The sequence below is a fragment of the Mycteria americana genome, chromosome 9 (genome assembly GCF_035582795.1).
Source record: "Mycteria americana isolate JAX WOST 10 ecotype Jacksonville Zoo and Gardens chromosome 9, USCA_MyAme_1.0, whole genome shotgun sequence".
NCBI classification, from domain to species: domain Eukaryota; kingdom Metazoa; phylum Chordata; class Aves; order Ciconiiformes; family Ciconiidae; genus Mycteria; species Mycteria americana.
Genome location: NC_134373.1, coordinates 41,811,220 through 41,824,809, shown reverse-complemented (window position 1 = coordinate 41,824,809; position 13,590 = coordinate 41,811,220). Strand labels below are relative to the sequence as shown.

Below are 13,590 nucleotides of genomic sequence, written 5' to 3'. Positions count from 1 at the left end.
CAGAATACTTACTTGTAACAGCTACATGACGGTTAGCTTTCCCTTCATCAATGACATCTAAAACTTCTTCAGGACTAGATACAAATCTTTCTGTACAACCCTAGAAATATGCAAGTTGAAAACAGAAAAGTTTAGGAAGTGTCCTAGTACTCCAAATGCCATCAGGAAGAATATTTAGCCCTGATGAACAAAAGAATTAGAACCATCAACATCCAACATGATCATTAGCAAGGCAATGGACCAAAACATGCCTTTGCATGACGTTCAGGAGGAGTCCACAGGACAACCTGAGAGACGATTTTCTTTCACAAGATTAAAGACTCGGTCAAATCCAAACATGCAGCAGAAGAGAGTTTCTATACTTAGCACACATGGAATGATACAGCATATATTCCCGTTACTAATTTGGGTTAGATTACATACCCAAATTAGTTTTTCTCTCTCGAACTACAAGACAAGATGCACAGTCCTTGTTCTCTGCCTTAATGCAATATTGCTGAAGGAATTATTTTATCAATTTTTTTGCCCTCCCCAGGATGAGAATAAACAGAACAATGTTATATGTATATTATTAAGGCTCACATATGTTCATAACAAGTATATAACATTTAAATGAGGGCCCAGGAAGTCATAAAACAAATTCTTAACCCAACAAATCTGTTCTAAACTATTGCCAGATTACAGCATCTATGCAACAAAATATTAAAGAACAAAATTCTTCAAGATGTTCTCATATCTGACATGAAATGGGAATATGAGTACTTAAAATTTAACACCGTACTAACAAAATGTAAATGTTTAAAGTCAGGAAAATAAAGCAAACATGATTCAAGGCCATTAATATTTCAGGAAACTGTTTAAATTCAGGGACCAATACTACTTGAACATTCAAGACTCTGTACATGAGTTGAATCATCTCAGCAAATGCACTGGGATACAAATGGGAATGTGTAAATAAATGCATATGTGAGAAAGAATGAAAAAAAGAGCATCAAATTTTCCTTGTACCTTAACATATGGGACTCTGTTTTTATCTTCATGTACAGCGAGGTTTGTCTTTGACACTAGAAAAAAAGATGATCATTAGGAATATTCCACAGGTAATAACGTGTCAACTATAGGCATAAGAGACAAATACCATGAATGTATTAAATTTGTAAATGAGGACTGTAGTCACTTCCCACTCCTCATTAACTACCAATACTTCTGTTACATAAAACTTGTTTCTTCTTCTGTCAGTCTTGTACCTGTTTCTTCAAAGTTAACTTTATGGCACAAGAGCTTTTGTTTATTGCTTGCATTAATAAAATAAACACAGACCAAGTTGGATTTTGCCAAAGCAGCAAAAATTTCAAAAGAAACAGAACAACTCACTGGAATTCAAAAAAGCTCAAAGACATGTTCCTGGTTTTGCGTTACCATTAGCTTACATTTCTCCGTCTTCAGACTGGTTCAACAGACACAATTCACGCTTTCATCAACACACAGCATGCATATACGGACACACAAATTGTAAGAGAGAGATAACTCCCAACAAACTCTACCTAACAGAAGCAAATCAAGGAATAAGTTGAACCAAATGTATTCTAAATTTAACAAAAAAACCTCCACAGAAGACGGTTTTACTTTAAGAATATACATTGCCAATGAGGCTCAGACATGCCTTGAAGTCTGTAAAATTCTCTGTACTCATTGCTTTATAATCAAGCTATGTAGCACTGCAGAGGTAGGTGCATGAGAGTCAGAGATCAGGTGACTTAAACTGCAAAATTCTCTTTCACAAACCCAGTCATACAGCTTAAATTTAAATCACTCTCAAAGAAAGTAACTGTTTCCCCTTAAGCATTGATTCAAAGCACTATACCAAGCCCAACACTACTGAGTCACAGAAGAAATGCAGAACTTACCATCAAGTAGGTCCCTTATTTTGTCCAAATATATCTCAAAGTAGGAAACCTAATTAAGTAATCATAAACATTACAGATTTAAACTTTGGCCATTTAAAAATCTCTGTACCTATATTTCCATATCTGTCAAAATAAAAAGCACCAAACTAAAAATACAATCTACCTCCCACATACTTTGAATCGCATCTTGCACGTGAAAGTATTTGTATTTTGAATGATTTATATGTCATTGATCTTTCCCCATTTATCACTGATTCATCAGGAAAGTATACAAAAAAACCTTCCGACAAATCTTTTCTTCATCATTTTTCTCTGACACAAAAGTATTGAACAGAATCAAATCAATTCAGCTCATATCATATCAGTACAGCTGCATCACGATGAGGGCAAATTTTGACAACTGTAAGAGGCATACTGATATTCACCAGCACAAAAGCACACAGCACATTCAGTGGTTTAACATACCAGTTACATAAGCTTAAGCAATATAAATTAAATTAAACTTTTAAATGAAGCATATGTAAAAGTTCTGTCCTGAATCAAGTCCCAGAGAGGAAACTGAAAATGAGCTTTTCTGTAACAAAGAGAGAGACAATTGTCCTAAAAAAAAAAAAAAAAAAAAAAAAAGATGAATGACTCTCTAAATAAAAGGGTATTCGACTCAGAAGCAAACAGAAATGTGTTAGGGGGGTGATGCCTAACCTTACCGTAAATAAGTTTTATCCAGGGATTATTTAGCTAGAACACTAGACAGGTAAATTTTAGGTATCCGTAAACTCTAGCTACCTAGTAAAGTATCATTTTCTCTCATGTGAAAAATAAATTGTATCTATCTTTTTAAACTGACAAATTGATCTTCCTATGTGACAACTGCTGTTAAATGCAGATGTGCTTTGCTTTGGTGCATTTACTACACCTGTGTCCCATTTAAAGCCATCCTCTGGACCAGCTCACTTCAACACTCCGGTTCACCTAGACTTAACTCATGGGCTTTATATTATCCTATTAACACACTGCTGAGGACCAACACACACAGGAGATACCACGTTCCCCTCCCTGTTCTAAATGGCTCTCTATTAAAGAGGGAAAGAGAAAAAAAAAATATTAATTTTCAACGTTGGCTCAGTTATTAAAAGAGTGTGACAGTTTGGTTAAATTCTTGCTCCCAATGACAGAACATGCATTTCTCTCAATGACAGCTCCCTGTATAATCACTCACTCATTCATTGCTATTTCGGCAGCTTTTTCCGTTAAGATATTCATAAATGTCAACTATGATAGGAAACCACTGAAACAATTCAGTGCTGGCAGAACATGATTTATAAAGTGATAATCTTCTGCGGGGACAGGAATTTACTATGTCTTGTATGAGGGGGTCCCCATCTGTTGGTATCCAAGTGCTACCATGTAGAATAGCAACAGCCACAGGAGAGCTTTATGTGTAAATAGGATGAAAAGAAATCAGTGTCACCCCTATGGAAGCCATTTCTATGAAAATTCAAAGGCATCTTTTCTTAAGGAGCTCAATATTTTACAATTAAAATATTATTAAAATATTAGAATTTATATATTAGAATATTTGGATGGCTTATTTGTACTTTGTATGTCTGTCTGTACTTCCCGAGCACACCCACAAAGAGGCCCTGCTAAGAAGGCTCTCAGTACGAAATGACCTAGCCCTTCCAGCAGATCAGTAACTGGTTCAGAGGTACTCTGCTAGATTACTGGGGGGAAAAAAAAATATATATATATATACCCCCCAGAAGTGCTTCAAGGGCTTTAATACAAGCAGCACTAAGTCGTCACTCATCTCCAACTTTTAGGCACAAGAGGGACAGAGGAGGAGAGGTCCATTCTCAGAGAGCATCACCTGGTCACAGCAGGAGAAGGGACAGTGTTTTCACACTCTACCTGTGCTCAGCTACTTAACTTTACTGAAGCTGTCTAGGTATATTTTGTGTGGTTTGGGGGAGGGATCACACAGAAGAGTACCCATTTTTCCTGCAATCCATAGGGTAATTTTACTGATGTCCACTTCGAAGAAAGCTGTACCCTGACCCCAACTCTGCCAGATGGACCGATGTCCCCACGGCTGAGCGCTCCCAAGGAGACCAGATGAACAGTAGGAATTAAAGGTCACTCAATAATTTGAGATCATATGTTTGGTATCACAATAAGGACAGGGAAAACATATCAGCTGTTCAAATCAAGACTTAGTCCACCATCTTCAGGAACCCATATGTAAGATTTTGAGATTAAAAATTACTTCTAAACATCCTTCCATAAATTGCCCACAGCCATCTTTCCTCCATTTCAAAGCCACATATTATGGAGGATTGTTTATGTCACTGAGATAGGAACAACATGGCAGTATTCTCTCAAACGTCATGCAGATCAATAGTATTTATGGTCATAACTAGTGGGGCTGAGGTACAGTTTTTGGGGCTGAGGTACAGTTTTTGGAGAAGCTGCAGCGAAATAAGTGTTTTCTTACCATGTTGCCCAGCCTATCAGCTGTGGTGAGAGACAAGGCCATCAACAGACTAGCAAACCTGAGCTGAAAGCACACTCAAAAAAAACTTCCATCAAAGGCTAGTAACTGTATTGCATTATTTCTAGTAAATATCCTTAGTAACCTAATGGTTTTCTGAGTTACAAAAGGGAGAAAAGAAAAACTCGGCAGCACAATGTTATAGCATGAATGCAGATTTCCCATTCAGCTCAACTTTCTTCCATCCGACCCATTACGTAACATGCCATTCCGCATTTACCTTTATATGAAACTCCAGGTTTTCATCCATGGAATAGATGTGATCAAAGATGTCATGTGCAATTCTCGGAATGATTCCCATGAGCTGAGGGTCATGCAGCTTCCCCTGTGGACACAAAACCAAACCGTAACTTGGAAAGCCTTGCTCAGGCACAAGAGAGGAGAAAGCCTTGTCCGAACACACCCCCTACGAACGTGTCTGCTGCTCTGGGGGGATTTGCTTGATCTAAGTGCACAGAAAAGGTGGCGGAACGACTCGACATGTTAGCACTCTTCACCCGTCGGAGCACCTATTTGTTTTGTCAGCGCCTGCCATTTGCCAAGCGTGCTGTCCTCCCGCTATTTACACTGCTACTCTCCGACCAAAGATAGACGAATAAATACAAATGTACAAATTACAGCCTGGTTCTCCCAGTTAAATCAGATATTTGGAAACATGTCAGAAACCAGAAGTATTAAAGCATTTTGTTTCTCTTTCACTACTATGCTAGAAAGCTAAAGGGAAATCTGGGTTGTGGGGATTTGGGGATTAGAGTAATATATTCTGATTTGAGCTTGCTGGGCCTATTGCCAGCAAACTGTGCCTTACAAATGCTACTGTTCTCCATGTTAATTTGCACAACTACCTTGCTCTATTCTTTCAAGAACTGAATATTAACTAAAAACAACAATTTCCCTGGCTGCATGGCTCCTTTTAGTTGCATTGCTCTTTTTGAAAAAACCAAACACGTACAGGAAAGCTAACACCACCTGAAAACTGAATAGAAATAGAAACTCAAAATAAAAACCTTTTCTGACTACAGTGTACACTGTATTGTTATTTCCAAATGTTTTATGAAACTGCTTAAATATGCAATAACAAGTCAGTAGTCATAAGACTCCATCAGAACATAGCATCTAGAAACTCTAATATAGCTTTTGAATATATCTTTGTCCAAGTATTACTGTCTGTATCAGCACAACAAAGCATCTTACTCCAAACAGTGGTAGGGAAATTTATTTTTTTTTCCCTAAATATAGTGGGTAACCATGCAATTCTACAACATAGGAAGTCAGATTTGATCTGTAATTGCTAAAAATTATTAAACACCAAATTTTTTTTTTTTTTTTTTTTTTTTTTTAGCAAAATAGGAAGAAAATCATACACACGTACATGTGTTTCTCAATATTATGCATATTTGTGAATGACTAGTGGGTCACATTGACCTGTTTTCCAAGTTTCTCAGCCTTTATTAGTGTACTCGAATGCAGCCTTTCTAGACATCGCTTCCTTTATGCTAAAGCTGGTGAAATGACAGTCAACTTCTAAGCATCAACCTAGGATGAAGTAAATTTAATATGAAGAACTGACACAATCTCTCCTTCTATCTCAAAGCTTGTATTTAAAACAGTTAGTAGGTTTCTGCCCTTGAATTACACATCTTGGGGGGGGAAAAAAGGGGGGGGGGGGGGGATACAGATAAATCAGTTCCATTGCTGACTGCCTTCCCTATAAAGCAGCACTCAGCCGTATCTAAACGTGAATATTTTATTTATATTATACAAATAATATTACCTTCTGCAGTGGAAGCAGTAAAATGCTATACCATATCCAACATCCTATCAAGCTTCTCAAAAACTAAAAAGTCCTTGTCCTATGATACACTATTTTATTTCAGACTATGAGAATGAAAAAGAGGGTGATTAAATAAACTAAATCCCTGATGGAGGGAAAAACCTGTATCCACAAACACACACTTAAACCAAACCCCAACACTTTGTTTCACCTAGCCAGCACAGCACCCAGTTCCATCACACAGCGCTGTTATTGAGCAGAGACTGCAATACAATTTTCACGCTATCCATCCCTTCTCCCTGAAGAAGTCCTTGAAAAGCTCACTGACACCAACTGACTACCTTGTATTACTGCACGGAGAGAGTTTTCCCAAAGAGGGGAAAGGAGTTTTTCCTAAACTAGAATAAACAGAGATTTGCTGGTATTTCTTCAGCGCACACGAATGCAACCAGAGGTATGACCACGCTATATAGCACTGCAAGATGCACGATTCCTAAGGCAGCAAAGGCAAAGGCAGCAAAGGCAAAGGCAGCTACAGAATGAGAAATGCTAGAGCTATGCAGTGCCCCCTTTACTACGGTAGCTTTGACCGAGCTGGGTTGTCAGCTCAGCCAAAGGACAGTTTGAATACCAAGTTTTGTTGCCGAGACTTCTTGTCTGCACAGAGGTGCATCACCTTTGGGATCACTGCACTAGGTAAACCTTTCCTCTAATAATTGCTTGGGCTCTGGGTAAGTGACAATTTATAAAAGTATTTAATTAAACATTCTCCTAGCCTCAACAAGCCCTGTAATAATTACGCTTTCCTTTACATAGCTTTCTCTAGCTCAGAAGAGAAAGCAATCTGTAAAACATGATTAAGTGTGCATGTAACTCAACCACTGCATCTACAACTTCTTGGGTTTGGGCTTTCTCACTATTTAAGTCAGCAGAAACTTCAGTGAAGCAAGATCACATTCACTGCTTTGCGAAGGAAGAGTTAAGATCTTTAAAACGCTGTAACACCAGCACTCTGTGATGTATTGGGAAAAAAAAATCATTTTTTCTGTATTATCAATGGATTTTCATTAAAACAAGAGATGATTGAAGCAAGTCCCGCTATAATTTATGGAGACCATAAACTGGAATGGAAGAGAAAGGTTAAGGTAGGCTTTTCACTGGAAAGCTGGAATCAAAAAAAAAAAAAAAATAAAAGCAACCACTCTCATGGATTTCTCTGTAACCTCAGAAAGAGTTTGGAGAAATGTGCTGCTGCTGCCATGCTGACATTGCAGTTAGTAAACTCCCCCAAAGCACCAGGATAGAGAGTTCTCTGCTCATTAAAGCCTCTCATTTTAATAAGAACATTAATTTCCACATTTAAACATAGCAGGCAGGCAGTAGCTAGTGAAGCGTAACATTTGAGACAGTGCCATTTTATTTCAGGATGTTGACATAATAACTACTATAGGGACCCACTATTGAAAATGCTATTATAAGGTCAAAGCCCATCAATATAATCTTATGGGCAAAAATATGTAATTTTTAAGAAGGTTTTGGTTATATCCTGCTATACAGGCTGGAAAATGTTTTATCTAGCACAGGAGAAAGACCTATGTATGTCAGAAAGCCTATCCTGGCTATATTATACTACCGTGTCCTGTTTAAGCTTAACACTAACACTATGAAACATTTCACATTTCACAGAAAATCCTCCATAACAGCTTTAGCAAGAGGATTTACTATTTCTTCAACTTCAGACTATTTTTTTCTTCTACCACATACTTTAGCAACTTTACAAGTGGATGTTAGGTTAAAAGGGGGATTAAAACTGAATATAGATTTGATTCCACTTTAGAATGACAGCTTTTTCTTTAATAAAGAAGTAAACTAGCCATTTTTCTACAGTCATTTTCTTTATCACAGCTTGTAATTCTGAATACAAATTGGCTTTAAGAGATCTTTCCCTATGCCATGTGGAAGCACCAGCTCAAGCCCTGCAGACATTTTGATTTAATTACATTCAGAGCTGGTGGATTACTCAGCCATTGTGCCATCTGTGAGGGCTGAGCTAGTGATTTCCCCCATCCTCGCAAGGACAGACTTAATTAGACATGAGGCATCAGTTATTGCATCCTCCAGGAAAGGAGCAACTGTGGCAATTGAACAGCAATTTCACCAGGGCCTGTTGGCTCACGAGAATATTGCTTTCCTTCTCCTTTAACCTTCAGGTTAGGTAGGTCACCTGTGTTAATCATGTAGCAAAACCATCTGATGCTGTTAAACAAATGTAAGCTCATTTTTTTCCTTTCATTTAGCAAAACTTTGCTGTAGACCTCCTGTTTAAAGTTCACAGTTGAACTGAAATGCTCCAAGACACATACACCCAGCTCGTACAGCGTTGTGATGGAACAATCCTATGCGAGGATTAAACGCTTGAATGATCCTCCTTTTTTAGCAAGAAACTAAAATATCTAAACGTCTTCTAACTAAATGGTTAAAAAAAAAACAACACAGGAAAAACACTACACCGTCACACTTCATGTAGCAGAAATATGAACAGACTTCAGACTTCAGCCACTGGAATTTGGTATAATTTGGTATTCTTCTCCTCCAAAGCAACAATTCCCAAATTCATCCATCTGTGCTGCAGCATGTGAGAGTGGTATTCCCAGGAGGGGAGTGCAAATGAGAAAACCAATAACCAAGGCATGAATTTTCATAATCCTGCATGCAAGGGAACTCTACAGACCCTTATTACTGTTTTCATTTGTGGATTAACAAATCTCACTCAAATCCTTTAAAATACACACATGCCTAAACTGTTATGACAAATATGGAGAAACTATATTTCATATTTTTCACTCACCATTTGTTAGTTTAGCTAGATAGCTGTAGAAATCTCTTGAAAAAAACCTCCACATTGAAAGAAATACTACAGCTTAAAAGGCAGTAAAAGCTAAACATACCCAGATCTCTTTTTATATGTCACTCACAGCTGAGTGCTCCAGAGAGCAGCTTGTTCAGGTAATTGGTACATACAATTCCACTGCTGCTACCAAACTGATTTAATTTTGCCACTGTACCTCCATAGTATGCGTTTTTCCTGATGATGTCTGTCCATAAGCAAAGATTGTGCCATTGTAGCCTTCAAGAACATCTGCAAGAAGAAGAAAAACAATGAAAACTCATATTGACATCTTAAAGCTGGATTACCAGCATTTCATAAGTCTTCTACAGTGTTGAAGCTCAATTAGAAAATTGTTTGTGCAATAAAGAATGGGAAAAATATGACATAACTAGCTACCTTTAGGCCAAAAAAAAATTCATAATAAAATCTAAATTAGAGAATTGCAGAATAATTGACATCTCTCTCACTTTCCTGGGAAAAAAAATACTTCTGGACACCAGATATTATCCAATATACCTGTGTAACATGGGAAAGAGAAAACTTAATTGCCTGCATTTTAAACCATCACACACCATAGAGAAAATTAAACAAATGCTTACTGTATATTTCTACTACTATAACACCCTCAACAGTTCATGGCCTCATTAATTTCCAAGCTTGTCTGCAAAGCAGGAGAGCAAAGCAAGAAGAAAGTCAGATGAACAGGAATTTGCTTTATTGAAAATATATCTCTCTCAAGGCAGAATGAATATTTTTATACTGCATTAAGATATAAAAATATCCTTTTTTAACTTTGCAGTGGTTAATGTATATAGGAGCTTTCAGAAATCCGGGGGGGTTGTAAAGCAGCTGGTTCTTACGCACAGTCCCACGTCCATTCATTGGCATTGAAAGGATTACTGGGCTGGACTGTCTCCAGGCAAGTGAATTTAAAGTCTTCAGTAGGGCCACCTATTTATGCAGCTTTCATGTAAAAGAGTAATACTTATTATAGTTGCTAACAAAGAACGAAGGAAACCTTCAATCTAAAAACCAGTGGTGATAACCCCCTGCTGCTCCCATCAGCCTCCTCCGAAGGACCCCCCAGCACCCGCGAGGGCAGCGAGAAGGATGCTGGCCAGGCTGCTCTGCTCAGGGACGCCCACCTTCCCCTCACCACCCTGCCCCATGCCTCTTGCCAGCAGCATCATACTCGGTACCAGAGCTCTGCCACGGGCCTCCGGAGCAGAAACACCAGACAGGAGCGAGCCGCAAAGCTGGGGGGAGCCAACAGAGAAAAATAAAAGCAAAAGGAAAGCTCGACTCTCGCAGGCTGCAGAGGCTGCTGAGAGCAGCCACCAAAGCCCAGCTGCCATCTGGCAGGGCAGAAAGTTTCTTCTCCATGGCCACTTCCAAACGCATCTCCTACTTTTAGAGCTGGCCTTCTCTGCTTCCGAATATTTGTTATGTTTCCCACCCTCTGTATCTATACAAATAGAGGCTACCAGGAGAAAAAAATATATGTGTGTATATATATGTACATGTATTTATAGTAAACATATACCCATGTCTGTATTACATATTATTGCATATAACATCATATTATTACATATACATAAACACACACACGTATAATCTCCTTATTTGTACCTCCATATGTATGTATGTAGTTCACAGAATCACAGAATCATCAGATGGTCCAGCTAGGAAGAAGAATTAAATAAGGTATGTTAGAAAAATATAAAAAAGAATTAAGAAGAAGCAAGTGTGAAAAAAATTGAGATAAAAACCACAGAAAGACTATTTCAAAGAAAAGAAATGGATAAAAAGAAAGGAAAGGCAAAGAGATCTTTATTTGAGACAACCACAACAGAGACCCACATTTCCTATACAGCAATAAGGATGAAATAAGGATGAATAAGGATGAAAGTGGAATGAAGCCATTTAAAAATATATATTATAATTAAACACAGAGTTAACTGTTTAAGTTGTGGCAGAACTACTTTGGGGAGCTGAAGAGGACAGACATGCCAGAGGCTGTATAGACCTCCACACAGTATTGCTGGGTACCTTTTTCAAATCTTGACACCTAGGAGAATGACAAAGTTAGAGACTATAATTACTGTCATTGTGGTATTAATATTTTGTATGAATTTAGCATCCTCATCTGTTTATAAAAATAGAGACACTGCTTATTCACTATTACTATTTCCAATTTTTGCCAAAATTGGTTAACCTTTAAAAAAAATAGGTTGAATTTAAAAAAAAAAAAAAAAAAAAGGCTTATTATCTCCAGGTGAATGCAAGGCACAATGTCAGCTCTATACTGGTACACAGCCTAGGGGGAAAATCTGATTAATCAACTGTTATGTAAGAAAATTGCTCAGAATTTGCATCAATGTATACTAAGATACATCGCTGCTTGAGGAAGCATAGATAAGTAATTGACCTTCCCAATTAGCAAAAAATACCTTATTCTATAAAAAAAGTCCTCTGCATCACCTGCAATTAAAAATGTCAGTGGTCTCTGTGGTAGAAGAGGTTAGTTTTGTTGGAAGGTGTTCCACGTTAAGATAGTTAATATACCATCTGTCAACTGGATAAAGAGAGAAGACAGTCGATAGAAACAGCCTGCACAAGACTTAAGAGCAAGGGCGGGGGGAGGGAAGATAACAAAGTGACCAAACAAAGATCAGCTGGGATTTTTACGTAACTCATAACAAACAAAATAAGACCCAGTGCTTTTCTTAACTCCTGGTCCAACTCTCTCCGCAATGATTTTCAGTTTGATATACCCTCCCCACAAAAGCCAGCTACTTGACCCAGCCACCCAACTGCTGCCAGATGGCCTTTTTCCTGATGAGGATGGACAGGACAAGTAGCAACTGTCTAAAACCACAGCCCTTGTGTCGGGGCTACAACACAGACTCACTCAGGTCCGGGACCCAGAAACCAGACTGGAGACCTTTCAAATGCACCACTGACAAATATAGGAGGCTTAATGGCAAGAAGAAAGACCAAATGGCTTTACGGAAGTCCTTTCAGCCTCATTTCTACGACCAGATTTTTAGCTCTATACTTATCTTTTCCATCTCTCCACTTTCTAGTTCTGCGAGTCAGCATTTGAGGCCCCTATTTGTAAGCAGAATAGAAAGTCAATAAGCTAACCAGTGAGAGCAACCCCACCACCCAAAAAATCATTAAAGCAATCTTCTCCTCCTCACAGGACACACAAATGTGCAGATGTTCACATGTGCACCAACGTGCTCACAGCTCCAATGCTCAGCAATAGCTTGGGCCATTATATATTCTCCCCTCAATGTAATTGTAGGAAAGATGCAAAATCCAGACAGAGACATCCATCTGTGTAGATTGAGAAGATAAAGCTGTTTTCTTGCAATACAGCGCAGCGGGAAACAAAGCAAAAGTGGTGGCAATCACACACTATTGTTCCCTTTCTAATTTAGTGATGTTTCTTAGTCTGGTTAAAAAAAATGGAAACACAAGTTCCCAAACTGTGGTCATATGCACCCGTGATGATTCCCCACACACTCGCGCTACCGGTACTTCTGCCTTTGGGAGTACCTTGAACAAAAACCATCCCAGCGCCCACCCCGATGCAAATCGCTGTAACACACAGATTGCTTCTCCTCCTCTACAAAACTCCTTGTTTCTCATGTTTCTCATGTATGGAATGTGAAATACTTTGACTTAGTCATTGAGCTGTTTACTTAAACCTAATCCCATTTCTTCTTTAGTGAAAAAAACCTCATTTAGACTATTCTTATTGTCAACATAGTTATTACAACCATTGCTTTAGAGATTGTTAGGCCAGCTGGCATTTTCTGTAATAACATTAATCGCAATGAAACCATCAGCCATTTCATGGGAGTATAATGAAATCTGATAACAAATGGTAACCTTGAAAAGCTATGTAAAAAAGTCTCAAAGATTTAAATAGTGCTCCAAGCTGTAATGCACTCAGCTCATATTTCTATGTAGTAAATTACATTGTTCCAGTCTATCAGAAACAGCCCAGTCCATTTCACAATCTTCACTTTATTAGGCTTTAAACTGGAAATTAAACGTAAGGAAATGTAAGCCCAGAGCTAAAGAACATCACTCCAGTAACGCTGTGCTCTCCCCTCCCTCTCTCCTTCCCTCCCTCCCAGACCCTCTCCCTGTCTTACACTCTCCTTCTCTCCCCCCTCTCCCTTTCTCTCCCCCTCACTTTCTCTCTTTCTCTCTTTTTCCCCCCATTTCTCTCTCTCCCCCCCCCCCCCCCCCCATCAAACTTGCCTTTCAAGGTATCTAGAAGGTCCAAGTTAACACACATGCAAAAGTATGTTTGAAACTCTATTTTCAAATAGGGCCTTTGGAAAGTATTTGCCTTTCTATTTGGTTAATGAAGAAGACTGAGTCACTGATTTAGGTCTTCCAAATTGCTCACAAACAGGATTTTATTTCTCTCACCATTTTCAGAGGAAAA

At 38.4% G+C, this 13,590-nt stretch overlaps 1 protein-coding gene across 1 annotated transcript in view; it reads right to left on the bottom strand.

Annotated features, from left to right (window-relative positions):
• KIF5C (kinesin family member 5C) overlaps positions 1-13,590 on the bottom strand; it is an 80,787-nt gene that overhangs the window by 37,848 nt on the left and 29,349 nt on the right. Inside the window, exons 3-7 of the mRNA XM_075512235.1 lie at positions 9,298-9,371; positions 4,679-4,783; positions 1,908-1,956; positions 1,009-1,064; positions 13-100 (exon numbers count right to left, since the gene is read on the bottom strand). Of these exons, the coding sequence (XP_075368350.1) occupies positions 13-100; positions 1,009-1,064; positions 1,908-1,956; positions 4,679-4,783; positions 9,298-9,371 (372 nt within the window). The remainder of the gene's footprint in view (positions 1-12; positions 101-1,008; positions 1,065-1,907; positions 1,957-4,678; positions 4,784-9,297; positions 9,372-13,590) is intronic.